This window comes from Lontra canadensis, unplaced genomic scaffold, assembly GCF_010015895.1.
Source record: "Lontra canadensis isolate GAN:19392208 unplaced genomic scaffold, GSC_riverotter_1.0 scaffold5, whole genome shotgun sequence".
Taxonomy (NCBI): domain Eukaryota; kingdom Metazoa; phylum Chordata; class Mammalia; order Carnivora; family Mustelidae; genus Lontra; species Lontra canadensis.
Window position 1 is genome coordinate 31,891,112 of NW_022630999.1, and position 20,767 is coordinate 31,911,878.

A 20,767-nucleotide genomic window follows, 5' to 3' on the forward strand; every position below is an offset into this window, starting at 1 on the left:
CTGTAAGTTGGGAATAATAATACCCATGTCCTATTTTGGGGAGCACTTCATTTATCAGTGAAGCATTTAACACAGTCCTTGATGCTCCATAAATGTTAGCTTAAAAATCATGAGCACCACACCTTCAGGTCCTTGCCAGAGTTGTGGAGAGGATAGTTAGCAGTGGTGGCACACTAGATAGATAGAGGTGGCACACAACCATGCCCAGGGCCCCGAACTCCCCAAAGAGAGGCCAGGATGCTAATCCCCCTATGGTAGCCCAGGGATCTGGGCCCACCGCCTGCTCCACTCCTGCAGGAGAAGGTCACTGAGGCACCTGGATGCCATGCCTGCAAGAAGAGAGAACACAGGGGGCAAGCGATGCAGAGAGAGATCTGGAAATGGCTCAGTGAGGATCTGTCTGCCAGTTGGAGGGACATGGGTGTTACAAACATAAAGAAGAAAGTTACATGGGTATCATCCCATGGCATGTGTGAGGTCCACACCTCCTCCATGTGGTTCCAGCTAAGCACTGACAGCTATATTCATTCATTCATCCATTCGTCCATTCATTCATTCATGAACATTTATTGAGCACCTAATGTGTGCTGAGTGCAGCATAAGCCTCCCCTGGGGTAGCAGGAGTAAAAAGAAGTGGTTGGCACAGGGGCTGGTGACAGTCTGAGGAACCGAAGACCTCGGCTGTCTTCTTGCCCACATGAGACTTTGCTGTTCTCTAACAAACACACCCTTCCCAGTATTTCTGCCAATCATTTTCGGTTTCTTTTTCGACATTGTTTCTTGCTAACAGCTTCCCAAGAAGATCAATGGAAAGATGGAAGCCTTAAACTTCCAATGGTAGTTTAAATTCATTTGTAACACAATATAATTACATTAAAAAAGCAGTCAAGTATCAAACTGTGTGGATACACACAAATGACTCCCTCATATGTGTTAATATTTTCAACAGCGGAAGAAATTCAGTTAAATCAAATGAAGATGGCAACTCATTAAAATTTGATTTTTCCTCCTATCCTTTTTTATCTTTTAATCCTCCGTATATGGCACAACTTGTTCTGTTAAATAACATTCATTAATTAAATCTCATCTTCTCTTAGCTATATCTATATTTTTATTTATTGCAAAAACCTTCCGATGTTTATAATCTAATTTAGTTGGATTACTGCATGGACATCTCTAAGTAAGAAAACCTTAAGGTTTAAGATGGAATTACTGGCAAGGGAGGGAATGGGATAAATCAAGTTCTCTTTTTGTCTCCGCCTGGCAGGAGGTGGTTGGGCAGGCCTTTCCTCTGCTAGGGGAGGTGGCCTAGATTTGGATAATGAGAGCGCTATGAATTCAGTATCTTCATTGACTGTGGGAAGGGACAGGAGGGAAGAACCTGTAGAAAGAGTTGTAGACTCAAACACCCCTATGTGGATGAGGCAGGAGCAATGTCCATGAGTGCACTGGAAAGGGTAGAAGACAGTAGGGAGTGGTAATACACTAGAGAGTGTATGCCCCTTCTATGGAGGGCAGACATGGCCTGCGTCCCACTGAACATTGCCATATAGAAATGCAAACCTAGCTTGACCAAAATTTCCGATTTTTCAGTACAAAGCCGGGTGTCAGGATTGTTATGCATACTCTCCCAGTTTTCAAATGTTGGCAAGCAATTCAAAATGTGTGGAAATGGTCTACGAGCCGTTCAAATAGGACTGGAGGCCACATGGATCACCCATCTGTGGCCACTGACACCAAGCTCCAGTGCAAGATTAGTATCGAGTTAGGGAACATCATCATTTGCCTAGATTGAGACTGGGACAGCTTTGGCTTCTTTTTTTTTTTTTTTTAATGCCCAACTCTCCTGGTGACTAGTTTCTGCTGGTAGGAGTCTCATTGCCAGGGTGTGATGGAGATAACTTTGCACTTACAAGTTGAATTTTCTCCAAGGAGCTCAAAAGAATTTGTGTTGCCTCCGTCAACCTCACAACAGGCCTGTGAGGCAAGCAGGTAGCTATTGCCCCAAGACACACAGGGAGCAGCATTCAATATTTTAAACAGGCAGCTAGGTTGACTCCTTGGTCTAAATCCATGGTCTACACAATTGGCAAATTACCACATTCAAGAAGCGCAGGCAGGTTTTCCCATTCCTGCCTCCTCTGCTGCCCTTTTTGGCTTATCTTCCTTCCATCTGCTCCAGCTGACAGCTAAGCCCCAGATCTCAACAACATATACAAGCAAACTGAGCCAGTGACTAATTCCTGTCGTGCGTGTGAGTGTGTACACGTCTGTGTGTGCATGCATGTGTGTGTGCCCATCTAACTTCTCGACAGGCCCCACATGGTTCATCTGCACCCATTACAACACATCTCTGCATTGGTCCTTGGTGTGATGCCATGCTCTGAAATTCTACTTTGCCAAGTGCTCAAGACCTAGAAATGCCGACTGGGTATCTGCAGGATTCTGGATATCTGCATTTACTAACAGTGCCCAATTAATCCATGCCCCTTGGGGCCTCATTTCCCTTCTCTTCCTTAAACAAATAGAATTACAGCTATGAAGAAGCCTTTCCCTTACAGAGCTGGGATAGGTGCCCTCTCCTTGGCCACAGTGGATTAACAGGAGTGGCCATGGAAAGGCAGGACAAGGGCCAGAGCAGTGCAGTGGAAGGCCAGAACAAAGATCTTCTCTGAGTTGCCTTGGGTAGAACACCCAAGAAATTCCCATTGGCTAGCAGTGATTAGAACTCCACCATGGTCATTTCCCCTCTAGACTGGGTTCAAGGGTTTTGCTGTACCATCCCTCTGTCCTCCCACCTTCTCCTCTGCTTTAAGGGCATATATGCTCCCTGTCCTGCTCTACTCAGGGGAGTTCTTTGGGCTTTGCAGGCATGACCCAGAGAGAAGACTCCAGTATGGCAGTGTAAAACCGTTGGTCTTTTTCCCAGGACAGTATCCCCGTTTTCTAGATTGCCTTGCTCTTCCTTCCAAATTGTCTCAGATCAGACGGCTGATTCCTGGGAATGGTTCCCAGCATGATATTCTACCACAGCCATTCACATTCTCTGCATGCGAGCATGCCATGGACATCCTTCGGAGGCAGATGTAGAACTAGAGCGACACCTGGCCGTCCTAAATGCATGTGTGAAAGAGGGGACTAGACTTAGTGACACCTGGGACAGCAAAGGCTGCCATACCCACCAGCTTCCCCTCTGATCCCATAAATCAGGATACTCTTCTTTAGAGCAGAGTCCAATGAAACTGCCTTTTCTGGGAGTGGGAACTTTAAGGATTCCACAGAAGAGCACTGGAAATCCCTTCTCGATCTAGTCAGAAGTGCAGTTGATTAAGCATCTAGAATCAGCCATTCTGTCTTAGCTCATCTCAACAGATCAAAATCAATACTGAAAATTTTTTCAAGTATGTAGCTTAAAAAAGCCATCTCTTTATATCCTCAGGTATGTATTTCTTTATACCCAAATATATAAAAAGGTAGCTTTTGTGCTGCCTTGGGAGAAATCAACTCATGCTATTCATTTGTTCAGAATGGAAGCTTCCAAAGGTCAGCCAAGGCTTCTCTTTACCTTCATTCATGATGCCTCTCAAAATATCACACAGATAAATCATAATTTGTATTTTTCACATACATACACAAACATCCATTCTTGGGAGTCGAAGGTGCACCATGTAGGGGACATCTTTATCATAGTAGCCTCAGGGTGACATTCCAGAAGTTCAAAATAGGGAAGCCACAGGCATTCTCAGTCCTGCCAAATCCTTTAAAGCCTGTTGTATGGTGTACAGAATGCCCATGCAGGAGACCCTCGTGGTGGGTCTGCCAGCACAGTCAGGCTCACCTGGCTGAACCAGCCTTTGGGTTTAACTGGCTCCTATAGGCCAACAGTGCAACTCAGGGATGCTCAAGCCAACAGACTCAGTGGTCAGCAGGGACATCAGCCCGTGGAGTTTCAGCACTCAGCCGTGCACAGGTTACCGAAGCCGTGGTGAATTTCCAGGTTTAGCTAAGTACCTGGCCAAACCAAGAGTCTCTTTAAAGTTGCATCTGACCGACCTCCACGTGTTGGACAACTCCACTTTGACATGTACCTTTCTGCTTCCAGCACCAGTGAGATGGGGTTACGCTAAGTAGTGCAACTTCACAATATTTTCTGAGCAGTAAAAGCAGAAGATTGCAGTGCTATAAAATCATGTCTTTCAGGAGACATTAAAGTCTGACTGATACTGATCACAGTGAGGTAAAAAGCCGCAAGCCAAGACTTGGAGGGGAAGGAGATAGAGGCCCTGAAAACAACATGAGGCTGATACATAAAGTAGTTAGAGCTGAGCTGGGAGTGGATTCTGAAGCTAGAAATGCACTTTGCTCGGGGGGTTCCTTTTAATTTGTGTTTCCTCCCAGCCTATGGCTTTGCCCCTTTCTGTTAAAATCTTAACAGTGCCTCCCAAGAGAGATGCTCTCTGGCAGGGACAACCCCTCTGGTTTGGTCAAGCCTGGCATTCAGCAGCAAAACATGGTATCCAGAAGGAACCTAAATTATCCTCTGCCATGGTATCCAGAAGGAACCTAAATTAACACCAGGTGCTCAGTAGGCGCTGGCTGGCTTGAGATTCCCTAGGCATGGCCCTCCCGAAAAAAAGTTAAGAGAAAGAGAAGCCACATTATATCTGAGGAGAACAGTGGGGACGGATATAGTGAGAACCCACCGTGAGCTAACTTCAAAAGTACTGTGTTTCTTAGCTGCCAAAAGAGCCCATTTGTGAAATTTGTGAAATAGATTTGAGGAAGAAATAGCGAAAGGAATAACTAAATAAATAACTAAATAAATGAAGTATCTTTACTGAAGACAAACTCCTGCTTAGGAAACTTTCTGCCAAGTCATGTCTCTGTCTTTCTCACCCCCCTTGCTGGCTGCTCTCGGTCTGTACCAAATCCGTTTAGATGGCAATAATGGGCCGAAGAGCTGGTTTTGCGCGTGTTTTGAATTTACTCGTCTACTGAACTCCCTCTTCAGATAAGAGCAGCTAGCAGTTACTGAACACCGGCCGTAAAACTTGCCAGCCCCTGTGCTCGGTTCTTAACATACCTTCTCACATCCTGATCCTCACATCAGTTTTGTGAGGTAGAAATTGTCCTCATCATCGTACAGGTGAGAGCACTGGCTCAGAGAGGTAAAGCCCTTGGGGCAAGTCTGAACTGTCAGTGACAGGGGGAGGTAAGCTCTAACCCTCGGTTTATTTGACAGAAACCAGGTGTTACCCTAGACTGTTTTGATCCCCTACTTTGATCCCAGCTGGTTGTGGCAAGAGGCTTTCTCTGGAGGCCAGCAATGAAATCAGAGTGTATGGGCACCCAGGGGCACCCTCCTTTACTGGTAAAGACACCACCACCTGCACGAATGTTTCTTCAGGGATGGGGGTGCTGTCCCCCGTTGGTAATACTTTGGGGTTCTCTGCTTTACCGGCACCCCCAGGCCAAAGAGTGCACTAATTTCTTTCAGATTCCCAAAATGAATCATCACTCCTCAGCATAGGCATAATTGGCCAACTTCCCTAAATTTAAGTTGACTTTCTATCAGAGTTCACATTTCCACCAACTTTTCATTAAATTAATTATTCAAAACAATTCAGAGTTAGCGTTCTCACAGCAACTGTAACTCTGCCACGACTATATTAAGGCGTAAATTGAACAGCATGTTTTGCAATAAAGTTAATTTTATATTCACCAGAGAACTGAGTTATAGTTGCTGTGGGAACCATCATTTCGAATCTCTTGACTTTGGTGCATTTAAATTCTCAGCCACAGCCTTGCACACCGTAGCATATTTTGCATGGAAGCTTCATCTGCTTCACGCCCGCGCCTGGATCCCCCGAACCCGGAAGTCCTGTCAGAGTCTGGCAGATGGGCCCGCTCGTGCTCCCAGCCCTCCTCCTCATCCTGGTATCTCTGACACTGGAGAGAGAAATAGCCAACAACCCAAATGGTTCTGCTTTTATATCTCAGAAATGTCTGTCTGGGGGAGGTGACTCTCCTCAGAAATGTCTGTCTGGGGGTGGTGACTTTCCTCAGAAGCGCGGTCAGTGAGAGGCGCCAAGGCTCCGGCAATGTCAGTGAAAGCAAGCAATGCCATTGAATTTGTGAGGAGCCGGAATTTTCATCCAAGGGTATTTCTGGATCACGTTGTATTATTCAGTACACACAGGGTGACCTCTGAAGACTTCAAGTCCTTGCCTGTGCCATTAATCATGCAGGCATGCACGGCCATACATCAGAACATATTGGAGCTCCGGAAAAGCTAAACAACATTTCCCAGAGTCACATAAAACCCAAGCATCTCTAAATCAAGATGCACTGCAGGGCCTCTCTAAGAGGTGCGTTCAGTAGAGCTGGAATAGAACTCAGGGTAAATCCTGGCAGTACGGAATTGGTGACAGGTACCAGGGTGAAGACGGAAGCTTGTTTGGGAGGGACAGCAGAGGGAGATGAAACTCTGAGGTGGTTAGAGATGCGAGCGTTCCGTCTACAAGGATTATCGATTTTTCAGCTTTATTGGAAAAATCAGTCATGCTTTCTGCCTCCTGGGGATTGCTCTGCTGCAATTTGGGAGAGTGTGTGTGTGTGTGTGTGTGTGTGTAAACTCTGCAGGTTAGCAGCTGAGTAGCAGCTCCCATTCACCATTCAATTATCCATTTAGCTACAATGTGACTTAACAGAAACATACTGCTGTTTTGCATGTTTAAAATATATTTGAAAGGAGGGATTTTTGTTTCTCTGTAAATGAGAGGATTTCGAAGAGAAAGCTCTCGCCTTCCTAAGGGCACATTCATTATGCGAAATTGGAGAATAGCACAGGCCAGATTGTTGGGATTCTGACTCCTATTCTATATGCTTTCAGAAAACAAACATCTCCTTATTCTTCATACTCCCCCTGATTGAGACTTATCACAAACTTTATAAAGGCCTCGTAACAACCAGTGACTTCCCTCAAGTCCTTCACCAACTAAACACTGTGAAGAAAAGGACTAGAACAAAACATGCAGATAGAGTTTCAAAGAACAGGATAAGTTCATAACTCGGGGTTACGTGGGTCACAAGGATGGGAAGGAGTGAATGATAAAAGGTGCTGGATTAATGAACGAGGGCGGGGCTGCTGGGAGCCGCCATTTCAGCCAGAGAAAAGAAAAAAGGGTGAAGAAACAAAGGAAAGATTGAAATGTTTTTATTGTCTCTGTACAGGCTGAAAGTAACATAAAACAAGGTAAAATACAGCTAATGTATGAGGTCATCTAATACGTAGTGTTTTGAGAACAAGTCTTCAGAGGATTTGGAGGGATTTGTTGGTTAGGAAATCTTGACAGATTAATGAATATAAATATATGTGTATATTTATGTATACACAAATAGATAACTGATGGATGGATAGATGGAGGATAGATGGAGGATGGACAGATAGGTTCATAGATGCACAGATAGAGTTTTTTAAGTATGTTTGAGTGCCACAATTCAGATGCGTCAAGCTGACCTATAGGGATAAACAGAATGCAAAAGGTTTTGAAGTCCAGGAGTAATAACCTGGGAGGGCGTTTAGGGCTGACCCAAGGAAGTTCTGTTGCCTAGAAGAACTAGATGATGCTGGCAGACTTGATGCAGACTTCTGGTGTCAGGTCACCACATCAAGAAGGTCAGTGCGGTCCTTTGCTGGAACTGTTCCATGTTCCATTGTCAGCCCTCAACCTGGGGTGACCCCGCGGTCCTCTGCGTCCCTCCACCCACGTACCCTTCCCTTTCATTTCTACCATGTTGCCTTTAATATGAAAAAGCAACATAGAGGGAAGGGCAGAATCATCACAAAACCCAGCCTCTCCAACCTTGGTCACTTGCCGATTCCCAAATGAAGTTTGTGTCAACCGGAGTGCTGTTTATGGACAGTGTATTTTATTCGTTGTCTGCATCTGTGCCACAAGTCTTTCCTTTTAGAGGGATGTGTAGGGAAGCTTAAACACATATAGAACTGGCCCTGCCGCAGGGAGTCCCAGTAGCAGGGCACCTGCCTACACCACCCGAACAGCCACCATGGCTTACCAAGATCATCCACGTGACCTCCTCCTGCACAGCCTCCCCGGCCCTGTCCTTGCCCCATCCTAAGTCTGTTCAGATCATCTACTGCCTGGCCAACAGCAACTCCAGCATGTTCACCACAGTGGAGATGGGTGCCATGGTGAGGCGATTCACGGCCACTGAGCTGGCCCCAGAGTCAGCGTACATCTTCAGACTGATGACCAAGATGAGGCAGGGCTGGGGGAGCCCCTAGAGGCCACCATCATCACCACTGAGAAACAAGATATCCTCTGAAATTCACAATCAGCCATTTTTAGATGTCTGACTCATCATTTGCCCAGTGGGTCGTGCCTTCTACTAAGCTTGCCAACTTTTGCAGCAACATGTCTATCACAGACACAGCCTCAGAGATGCTGAAGTGAGAGGAACAGAGACCAGTGATGTGTTTGTACCTTGTGCAAAAGTCAAGAGGGACAAGTGCCGGAGCTCTCCATACAAGGCACCAAAGTGCATACAACGCACCAAGTGTTAACTGCCATTTGTTGTTTTCTGTTTCTTCGTTTCAAATTGCATATAGCCTAATCTTTCATAAAACACATGTGCTGATAGCTAGGAAATATATTGTTTTCATTAAAAGAACTGTCCTCAAAAAAAAAAAAAAAAAGGCACAAAGGAATGCTTTAGAAGCTCAAGCCCGATCAAGCCAGTCCTCTGCCCCACCCCCTCGACGGCCCCTTTTCCACACCGCAGGCAGAGCACCCCTTTCTGCTCACATACTTTTCTGAGCCTGGTTTACATGGGCAGCTCACATGCCTCTTATGATTTCGGAGGACTTCTTTAGGTAACATGTCACATCCATTATGTGCTGATCTTACTCATGGAACTCTCAGGAAATTACCTCATTTTCCTTATTTCCATTTCAGTCTTTGGAGGGCACCTTCCTGGGGTCTTTGCTGTACCGACAGTCATGTTTCCAGCCATAGTATATAGTCCCTCCTCATCGCCAAGTGCAGAGCAAAGACTCCCCTAAGCTGCATAGACCCTTCTGTCAGCATTTGATGTTATTTTAAACAACAATAATAGCTTTCAGTTCTGAAACATTTACTATGTGCATTTACTTACGATTTACACATCTTACATATTACTAGATATATTTACATGTATTTATACATCATGCTAAGCATGCAATAGGTTTTTTCTCTTTTAAACCCCAACAACCCTCTGGAATAGGTACTTTTATTGCCCTGGTTTTACAGATGAAGAAAGTAAGGAATAAGGAGTTAATCATTTTTGCCTAAGATCATATAGCCAAGAGGTGTTTGTGTTAAAAGCATCCTAAAATCCAGAATTTAAAACCCATAGTCCTGGGGTAGGTTCTTGGCCCAGCTCTTTTCACATCTATTAGAAACAAACATTTAGTGATTTCCTTACATTTCCTAGAGTTGTGCTGCAAACAGCAACAACAACAAAATATATGGCGATTTATCACCGGCCTGATTTTACACTAGTTAAAAGAAAGCCGTCAGCCCTGCAGTAAGTAACGAGTCCGTGCCCACAGGCCTCCTAGATGTTATTTGTATTTTTATGACCCTCCTGTGGCTATAAGGATGCTCAGTGGGTGTAGAAATTGGATGGTTAAAAATAACAAATAAGAAATCAAAGTCGCGCTTTGTCCCTATTTCCATACCGGCTAGGTACCACATTCATTATTCGCTGGACAGCTGTGGGAATAAGCAACACGAGGTACAACAACTTGATTATCCTCCAAGAACCAAATTAAACCATTGGACTTCCTTATTATTGTCATCCCTGCCTTTGTGTGACTCTTGTCACCCTCTTAATCTACCAAAGTGCTCTCTTCTACGTCTCCGGGTACTCTATTCTGTCTCTTTCAGTCGGGAGGTATCAGCTTCTTCCAAGTTGAAAGGCACAGACCTACCCCAGCACTCCTCATCAGCCGCTGTCGTCCGCACAGTTTGGGACCCTGTAATGCAACCAGCTGTTTCTTTTGCTTGGGACGTGCCATCCATCCAGGGGCTTGGGGTCTGGCCCGAGGGAAGGTTTACTTTTTTTACCTGGCTGCTGAATTGAGGGCACAATGAAGCAGCAGAAACACCTCACAGGCGGCTTATGTATGCATTCACTCAGCAAATATCGTCAACGCTAGGCGCTGGGGTGAGCACTGGGAAAAGAGCTATACCCCGCCAAGTCGGAGTCTTTGCTCTGGGGAGGCTCCGAGGCTCCCAGGATGACGGGCATTAAACTGCAGGTTCTCAGTCTCAGCCGCACTCAGGAATCACCTGGGGGAGGTCAAAAAATAAAAATACTGATGCCTGAGTCCCCTCCTTGGAGATTTTGATTTAATTGGGGTGCAGCCTGGCATCAGAACTCTCAGCCAATTCTGTTCTAAGGTGCAGCCGGGTTGAGACCCGCTGCTCAGAAAGAAAGGATGAGTCAGAATGGAGGCAGGAGCACTACAGGAGGAGGAGTGGGAGGTACTGTGACATCACTCCTGGGGAGCAGCCAAGGCTGCAAGTCAAAGAGCCTTCAGAGCAAGTGCTGGCTAATCCCAGTGTGGATGGCTTTATCCAGAGCATGGGGAGTGTTGTTTAGGGACAGGGATGGGCAAAATCCCAAAAGGAAGATCCAGACTCCATTCTAGAACCCAACGAAGCAGGTCGGCTAAATCTGAGCGAGCAGAGCCTCAAGTGACATGAGTTGAGAGGGAGAAATGGGCAGGGCCAGATAATGCAGATAATGCATTCAAGGCCCTTTTAGGGGTTCAAGACTTAATCCAAAAGTAGTGGTTCTCACACAGAGCAGACATCTGAATTCCCCAGAGGGCTGGTCAAAATGCAGATTTCCAGGACCCACCTCCCCCCTGCCCCAGAGGTTCTGATCCATACATCTGAAATGGAACCCCAGCATGTGCATTTCTAACAAGTTCCCAGATGACATTCTGGCCCCAGGACCACACTCTAAGATGCACTGTTCCTATCTAAGTCAAGGGAGAAAGCCTGCCCCCACCTTCCCGCCCCCGGCAGGGGATTTTTAGCAGGTTTCAATGTGGTACCAGTTGGTGTTTGCCTTAGGAACGTGGTGAGATTTTCCCAGCACTGGTGCCCTACAACCTCCCGTGGTAGAGAAGTGTAATAAAGAAAAGGGACGTTCCAAGGAAGGAAGCAGGCTTCCCGCAGGAAGCACAGGCTTGTGTGAGACCCTGGTTCTACTGGGTAATAATGATTCAGTCTGGAATTCACTAGGTAATTGACATGAGCTTCCTGCCTCCCCAGAAGAGCTATCTCCAGTTACTGTCGCCTAAACTCTGTTTTCTTTCCCCCCCCCCCATCTTCTTCTGTTTTGAAAAAAAAAACAAATGTGTTAATAAGAACTTAGAGCATCGAAACAGTAAAAAAAAAAAACAAAATATGTCTTCTTTTTTTTTTTTTTTTTTTAAGTTCACCATTTTCTCTGAGGCCAAGGTTAAGCCTACTGCCTTCCTTTCCCTGGGCAGACAGAGATGATGCTGATCAGTGAGAATCCAGGTGCATCCAGGAAACATGTAGCATAGACAGCTGGATCCAAATTTATATCACCTCATGGAGGCTCTGCTGCTTCTGTTGCTGTGATTTCTGCCTTAGGAGCAAAAGACAAGCAGCAGACCATGGAAAGGATCACTGGCCTTCCCAGGCATCCCTACCCAGCATCCTCCATCCGCTCCCCTAGGCAAACCCTTTAAGATATACAGAGGCTGTTGAAACTGAGAAAAACATCTGCCTCTGGATTTTCCGTGTCTTCTCTAACAAAGCTGGGGCAGCCATTCAAGCACAGGTTCGTGGCTGAGTTTCCATGCCAGTTTGTACCTAGACACAGAGTCCCTACACAGCAACCTTCTCCTCGCCCAGGTGAGCAAGAGAGACAAGCCCTTCCGTTTTCTAGGGACCAAAATGCTGCTTTGGCAGACGGTCTTCTAAAATTAGTTGGAGCTTTCCCCAGAGTGTCTTGAAGCACCAAATTAGTTTTCTGAGTGTCTGCCACTGCTGTTTAGTATAAATGGCCACTGAACCCCTAGTGATGCCCCGTCCCTAGTACCTCAGCTGTCTTCAATTCTGAAGAGTTCTGGAATGCAATGGAAGAACTCTATTCCATATTTCCAGTGTGTATCTGCTTCTCAATTCCAACAATGCACAGCTCCCACTCAGGAAACAGTGATAGTTAAAAGAGTTGTGGGAGAGAGTTTCGCTAATTCAGTTAACATGCAAAAGTACAATTCTGCCCAAGAGAAGGAGCCACCGTTTATTCTACCTTCAACTCTCCAGGCCCTCAGAATTGCCCTTAGCTTCCGTGGGTTTCTCCTCACTTACACAGACCAACTGGGCATTGCCAGCATCTTGGATGGTGGTCATAGGGGGGCGTAAGGATTTCCTAGGATGTGATGAAGTCATACACTGAGGATACCAGAGTTTTGTTTTTGTTTTTCTTTTTGTTTTTAACTTGAAAGAGGTTCGGCTTATAGGTTTTTTTTCCTGATCTGGAAGTGAGAGGTAGAGAAACAGCACCTAAGACTGCCCCAGGGCAAAGCCTACCACTAATTACAATGTTTGTAATTGTACGCAAGCTACAAGAGCTACTACCTGTTGAACATTTACAACATACCAAGTTCTATGCTCAAATCTTTACTTTTATCATTTCATTTAACCCCTCTGGGACCTGTATAAAATATCATTATCTCTGTTAAGTTGTTCATTCAACAAACATTTACTGAGTGTCTGTTATATGCCAACTGTTTTTCTAGACACTGAAGATGCTTCAGTGAACAATGAGACAAAAATCCCAGCCTTCCTGCAGGTTATGTTCTATTGGGAAAGACAGAAAATAAGATTAATTTGTAAGATATATAATTGTACAGACAGGAGGACGAGGTGACACTACCAGCTCAAGGTCGCACAGACAACAAGGGGCAAATCTAGGTTTTAATCCCAGAAGTATCTGACCCCAAACCAGGGTAAGGTTTTCCCTTGACAGAAGACTTTCCACCAGCGTTTAGTCCAGGATGGAGTAGCTCTCCCAGTAGTCTCTGGCCAAGCAGGGATGTCTCCTTTCTCCGGCTTTCTTTGTCATCTGTCTGCATTTATATACAGCCTGTTTGGTGTTTTCACTTGCACTTCTATCTGGGTGGGGCATTGTCCTCTGTGCTTTTCGAAAGTGTGCTCGATGTTGAATATTAAGATCCTACTTCTCTTTCCATACCCCTTATACACCAGGCACCTCCACCCCTTATATACGATTAGCCACTTATTTCTACCTCTAAATTGCTGCACATGGCAGAACATTCCTTGATGCTTTTTTAGAAAAGCCTTTTATGGTAATTATAGCTTTCTTTGAGTGCATTTATACTCCCCTTTTTACTGTGCTTTAGACATTATTTTCCTCATGTCTAATTTTTGTTAAGGCAAAAAGCCTGCCTACCTGGTAACTGCATCATCGGAGGGATTATTTTTGTTGTTATTGTTTGGTTTTTGGCTTTTTTTTTACTGTTTGGAATTCAATGTATAGAAAGTCTTGTAGGTGATCACATTTCTGCCCTACCAAAGATGTTGGAGATCTTGAGTTCAGCCAGAAGTCATTTGTTCATTTCCCTACTTATTGAGTATTAGCAATCTGAGAGTAAACAAGATAGACATGGCACCTGCCCTGATGGATTTGCTTCATAACAGGACTGCCCAGGGCAGCTGTTCAGTTGTACACTGCACAATTCTAGGGGTACCATTCAAATTATAGTTGATTGTGTGCACATTTATTACAATAATTTTCCAGCAGGTGACAGTAAAATGTCTTAAGGAATGGCTGCTACCTGGACTAGCAAGATGTTAGTTGCGATACACTATAGTGGACAAGGTAGGCTAAGATAGGGTAGGGTAGGATAGGATAGGATAGATGAGGCGAAGATAGAATAGGGCATGAAAGGGTAAGGTAGGATAGGGTACGGCAGAATAAGGCAGTGTAGGGTAGAATGGTATAGAATAAAGGCACCATGACAGGTGTAGCTAGCCTGGATCTGGGAGTTTTGAAAAGGCTTCCTGGAGATGACTTCTGAGTGGGGATCTAAAGAATGTGTTGAAGTTAGGCAGATGAGGAAAGAGAAAAGGAAAGACTAAACAGCTTTGATCTGGCCAAACCCTGAAGTGATATTGAGATGGGCTAACATGAGAACCAATTCATGTAAGGTCTGTTAGCCAGATTAAGGACTTCAGGGTCTCCCCTACGGCCAGTGGAAAGCTGTGGAAGTGTTTTGAGCAGTGTCTTGAGCGGAGAGAAATGGATGATGCTATAAGACTGGAGGCAGGAAGGCCAGTTAGGAGGCTTTCACAAGAGTACAGGGGAACGATGAGGAGACTTGAGTTAATGCAGTGGCACTGGGGGTGGGAGCAGAGGACAGATTCCAGAGATATTTACGAGGAAGGACAGGTAGGACTTCTTATCATTAAGAGAAAAATCAGGCAGGAATTTTTTGTTGACTAAATATAAGAGATGAGAGAGCTGGTGGAGGGCAGGGGAGGGTGTTAAAAATGACTCCAGAGTTTTAGTCTTGGGCACTAAAGTACATCGAGGTGCCATTCCTTGATCAAGGGATCAGAGTTTGGGGGAGAGGGTGTAAAAAGGCTAAATTCTCTTGAGTCTAAGATGCTTGTTAGCAAACAGTTGGAGACATTGAGATGCAAGTTGGAGTCCAGGTCTAGGCATCAGAGGTCTGGAGATGAAGACTCAGGAGTCATCAGAATATAAGGGTGTGTTTGGGTTGGGTTTTTCAATCCCAAATTTCTCCTTCAGGTCTAATTTTTATCAAGGCAAAAAGCCTGCCTACCTAGTAACTGTGTTGATGGATTTTTTTTTTAAATGGTTGAAATTCTGAGTGTGGAAGTCTTAGAAATTAATACCATTTCCATCCTGTCAAAGGCATTGGAAGTCTGATAGAACCAGCCCAAGACATTGCTGATGCCTTTGAAGTTTCTGTTTTGATCTTTAAGAAGGAGACCCCACTATCTTCTCATGCCTCTCAGGAGCGTTTATAGATAAGGCAGGCTGAAATGATCTAGCACAACCTGACCGAACATTTATTCAAGTATCTACAATGTGCATGACACAAGGTCAGTTTCTGCGATCCAACAACAAAGAACTCTCAGGTTCCATGAAGTTTGGGGTCTAGAGCAGGATTTCTCAGTCTTGGCACTATTGATATTTGGGGCCATATCATTGGTATGGGGACTGTCCAGTCGACTGTGGGATGTTGAGCAGTACCCCGACCTCTATGCAAATGATGTCAGTACCATTGTCCCCAAGTTGTTATCCTCAAAAATGTCTCCAGACTTGACAATGTCCTCCAGAAGAAGAAAAGGGAAATAACTAGCCTCAGTTGAGAATCCCTAGTCTAGAGTCATGGCAGAACCTGAAGTCTCCAGATAGCCAGCGGTCTAGCTGTGCAAAGAATCAGAAACTGTGCCTTATCACTTTCTGTATCAGTGATCTCAGAGATGGACACTCAAGGAAATCAGCAGTGCTAGCCTGAAATCCAGAAGACTCCATAGAGGAGACTTCTTGGATCCCCAGGGAGGAGTCCATCAGTCTAATCCAACTTAAGTTATAGGATCCTCTCCCGAGAAAGTCGCCCCCTGATGCCCATTTCCCCTCCAGACTAATTACTTCCTACATCCTGCTTTTCCTTAAGCAGAAGCTGGCTTTACACTTTACAAACACAACAGATCACCTCCTCAGAAGGCCGCCAGCAGAACAAACCTGTGCTGGGGGCAGCTCGGGGTTGCCTAGCAACACCATGCACCTGCCAAGACTACTTTCTTCCTCTTCAAGCTAAAAGCAAAGTCCTGTCCATTAATTCCCAGCTACCACAAAACTTCTCAGAGATTTGCCAGCTTCCCACTGTTCGTGTTTTCATCTTCCTCATATGATGTGGAGAAAACCTGCTACTGTGGTCTGTTTATCTCACTTCAGTTGGTTGGGGGGAGAAAAAAATCAAGAAAGAAAGAGCGGGGGGAGGAAAAGCTTCATTTCAGTCTAAGAGCACAGATATTTTGAGTGCCTATCTCTGACTGACGTGCTAGTGTTCTTTGCAAATTTAAATTTTATGTAGTAGACGTGGGTTTCCTACACAATGAGGCTTCTGTTGAGACTTTGGGCGTGATTTTAGTCAAACATGAGACCTCAAAATGGCTGAATTACAAAGCACATATAATAGACGGCATGCTGAGCGAATGTTGCTGGGTCTGTCACAGTGTTCCGTGTGACCCATTCAACCAAAACTCTTCTGGTAAAGATTGTAAAGCTGGAGGTGGCTGGAGGTTGGAGATAGACTCTTTTCCTTGAGAACCTCTGAAATATCCCTTGGGCTTTTCCTACCGAGTCTCATTTTGCTCCTGTAGAAATGTTTTATGGTATTTCTCTGAAACTAGGGATGATTTCTACTCCCTGAACACTCTCACAGTCTGAACAAGAGGGATGTCACTGGTTCTGCAGGCAGGGCCCCGTGGGGAAGGGGGGGACGCGCCAGCTTGGTAAGGAAAGGAATGGAAATGTGAATCTGGGCCTCTGGGCTGTGTAAGGATAGGTGTGGATACCAGCTCGTCTTTGTGGAGGAATGCAAGCACTTGGGCTTCGTTTGCATCCTGGATTCAGTGCTGGGCTACTGCAGCCAAAGAAAACAGGTTCTCTGGCAAGTTTCCTGCTTTCTCCTCTCAAGACAACTCAGCTTCCTCACAGAGATCTCCCCACAGAGAACTTCTCCTCTTTCACTCATCGTCTTCTCTCAGGGCCTAAGCCCATACCACACTCTGGAAAGGATGGGAGGGAACGAGCATTCAAAAGTAAGATACCATAAATAAAATAGGTACATTTCAACTCACTTTCAGACCCTCTAGACCTTCCTTCTGAGGAGGAGGCCTTAAAATTCCCACCACTGCCACATGCACAAATTGGGTTTATTGGCATTCTCATAAGGGTTACTCAAGAGAAGAGAGGAAAGATGGCAGGCGAAGGCCTCTGGAACACGGGAGGGAGAAGTAAGGGGAGATGCATGCTTTTGATTCAGAAGATTTGGGCCAGAATGGTTTCAAATCAATTACCTCCCTCACTGCAAAGCTCTTCATCCCCCCACCACAACCCAGTCTACCTTGCATTTCGTGTGGTTTAAAAGAAAATACACAGAGTGGTGCGCCTGGGTGACTCAGTGGGTTAAAGCCTCTGCCTTCAGCTCAGGTCATGATCCCAGGGTCCTGGGATCAAGCCCCATATCGGGCTCTCTGCTCAGCAGGGAGCCTGCTTCCCTTTCTCTCTCTGCCTGCCTCTCTGCCTACTTGTGATCTCTGTCTGTCAAATAAATAAAATCTTTCAAAAAAAAAAATTACACAGAGCTGGAGATAGACATGGTGACAGAGAGGGAGACAGAATTAAAGGTAGATATTCAGGGAAGTTACTTTCTGAGGACAATGACATTAATGGTCATTTGGGGTCTATTTAAATGAAGTAAGAAAACACACCTAGATTGCACAACTCTGTAAATTTCCAACAAGTCACTGCATTGTGCACTTAACACAGGTGAATTTTATGGTATGTAACTTATGACTCAATAAAGCTGTTAAAGGAAAAATGAAAACACATCCAGGAATTCTTGCCAGCAAGTAGATTTTGTGAGGGTGACAACATCCTACCAATTCTGTGCTGCTCTCTGCATCTTCTAGAGGGTGGCAGGGGCTCTGCTGGGGAGACTGTCCCACCCTGCTTTAGTGGCCTGCTCCCTGCCACCCTTTCTCATCTTCCCACATCCACGTTCCCGGGCCCCCCACTCAGGTCAGAAGAGTGGTAGCCACAGTTGTTTTAGGTGCTGGAGCAATTAGGGAATTAGGCAGGCTGCTGATTTCATACTTTTCCCCATCCCCAAAAAAGAGGAAAGAAAGAAAAGTTCACCACAAAATAAGAATTACTCGAATGCCACCTCATTCCTCATATACATACACATTTTTCTCTTTTCCCTGTTCAAGGCACTAAGTACCTACTCCTCCCACAGCCTTCAGACTCAGCAGTATTTTTAAATTATGCCATAAATAGGTTGAATGATAAACAGTCAACATTTTCAAGTACCCCTTAAAACTAAATATTACAAAAATACAAGAATAGCCCAGGAGAACCAACCTGTTCTTCATCCTAAGAAGCTTGTGATAATCACATATAAATATATCCTTAAAATTCTGAAAGATGGAAAGCACTTTGCCTCCATCCTGGGTTGATAGGGAATTTCCTGTCTTCTGCAGAAAGTATTTCTAAGAAAGAAAGAAAGAAAGAAAGAAAGAAAGAAAGAAAGAAAGAAAGAAAGAGAGAGAAAAGGGTTTTTTGTGTGTGTGTTTTTTTGAGGTAGCCTCAATCTTGAGCTACTAGCTGGAAATTACAGCCTACCTAGGCTTATAATCTCAGAGCTGGTTTAGTTTTCTGGAATATTCCCCACTTTGGGAAGGTTGCCTCAGACCCCTTCACACAGGTCAGTGTCATTGGGGATCCCCTGCATCTGGGACCCCACTGTGCCTTGCGACTGCATGCATTGCCTGCTTCCCCTACTCTTTCGAAGGCAGGCACGGGCCCCACTCTGAGGCTGGCCCAGTGGCTGCCCTGCGGCCTTGCTCCCCCTTTGCATGGCTCCCCTGCTGCCCCAGCGCGGCCTCGCGCCCCTCCTTCTCATCCTCTGCATTTCTCCAACCAGATGGCTGCCCCGATTTGTGCAACGGCAACGGGAGATGCACACTGGGTCAGAACAGCTGGCAGTGTGTCTGCCAGACCGGCTGGAGAGGGCCCGGATGCAACGTTGCCATGGAAACCTCCTGTGCTGATAACAAGGATAATGAGGGAGGTGAGCAAGCGTCTTCTCATTCCCAGCCCCTCAAGTGCAGAGCATTGTGTATACTTCCATCATGAGTCATTTTTCCTGAAAGACCTCCCCCGTACTATTGTCAAATGCTGTTGTAACATTTCTTTTGAAGTAAATGCCGCAGACGACGGGCATCTTTGGGCCAGTGGGAGGTTCCTGGAGACAAGAGCTGGGACTACTGGGGTTTGAAGCGGGCTTTGGATTCTCAAGTACACACCACCCCAGAAAGGTGGCTGGGCCCTGGCTTGGCCCCTGGGTGCGCATTCCTGCCTGAGCCTTTGGGACTGGGAGTTACAAATGAATCGATGGTGATGGTCACAGTATGTGTTTCACGCTAGACTCAGGCATCTCAGGCAATCCATTCATCCTTACGACACTTTGAGATGTTCCTTTGTAAATGAGGAAACTGAGGCTTAGACCACAGTTAAGTAACTGTTTTAAGAGAAGTCAACCACCAATAGTAAAATTGGGACCCAAACCCGGATCTGACTCCAAAGTCCGCATTCCCACCAGTGGCTGGCGAACTACAGCCTGCTGCTGCTCACATCCAGCCCACTGCCTGGTTTTATATGAGCAGCAAAATGGTTTTTACATTTCTAAAGTTTGGGGGAGGGATCTAAAGAGGAACAATATTTCAAGATATGTGCAAAGTGGAATTCAAATTTTAGTGTGTACATATAAAGTTTTATTGGATCATAACAATGCCTGTCAAATGTATGCTTCACCCTCAAAGACAGCATTGAGGAGTTGGACACAGACCACATGGCTGGTAAAGCCTAAAATATTTACTCTCAGACCCTTTATGGGAAATTTGCCAATCCCTGTTCTGAACCTCTGGACTGGATTTTCCTGTGTTATCCCCTGATGGAGTGCTAAGATCCTGGGGCTAAATGGGGTTGCGGTAGTACGGGCTGTGTGATTTCCTAAGAATATGGAGCAATGCTGCCTTAACATTCAGGACAGGTGGGTGACCTACTCCCGCCAAAATGACTAAATGGTCAGAATTCCCTCAGAGCAGAAGTAGTTTCAGGGTGTAAGAGGATCCACGCATCCAACTATTTGACTTAACAGAAACGCATCCAGTCCCACTCTGTCAGTCCCTGTGCTCTGAGAATATCAACTCCTGCCCTCATGGCCCCAGGGCTTAGGTAGTGTTGAGAAAGGGAAACAATCCGTCAGGGTGATAAATGAAAGTACTAGATACTCTATTTTTATTTTTCCTCATCGTCTTAATAGACACTTGCAATTTCCATAATCTATTATTGCTGTTATACTTGTACATAATGTGTAAATAAGCAAATGTACATACAATGATAGGAGTACACCAATCAAAAAAGTTTATAGGCCTGATATAATTTACAGAGCTCCCATTCACTCATTTAGCTTCCTTAAATGGAGCCAAAATAGAAATCACTTTAATTCATTTTTCAATGAACTGAGCCATAACAGCATATATCCATACATTTTTTTTTCCCCCAAGAGAGACAGTCAAAATGGCATTACTTCTCCTGATAATGTCTGGTCCCTGGTGATTTCATCTAGCAAAGAAGTTGCTTACACATCAGCTCCCTTCCTCTTCCAGAAAGGAGCTGCTGTCCTGGCTCCCTTCTCCACTGCAGGTGTCAGCAGCTAGAAACATAGGAAATGGCTGGGATGCTGCACGTAGGGGAGGGGGACTGACCCCTGCACGCCCTGCACCATCGGCATCCCTCTCTACCAGCCGTGTGGCTCCTTTCAGGAGCCCAAGTTCCTGACACAGGAGAACTGAAGGAGTGGGGAGAGGTG

At 45.4% G+C, this 20,767-nt stretch overlaps 1 protein-coding gene across 18 annotated transcripts in view; it reads left to right on the plus strand.

Moving 5' to 3' along the window:
* The window catches only part of TENM2 (teneurin transmembrane protein 2), a 1,216,596-nt gene that overhangs the window by 1,087,033 nt on the left and 108,796 nt on the right, over window positions 1–20,767 (plus strand). For all 18 annotated transcript variants that reach the window (XM_032851741.1, XM_032851742.1, XM_032851743.1 and 15 more), the window contains one exon: window positions 18,818–18,964. In XM_032851741.1, the coding sequence (XP_032707632.1) occupies window positions 18,818–18,964 (147 nt within the window). The remainder of the gene's footprint in view (window positions 1–18,817; window positions 18,965–20,767) is intronic.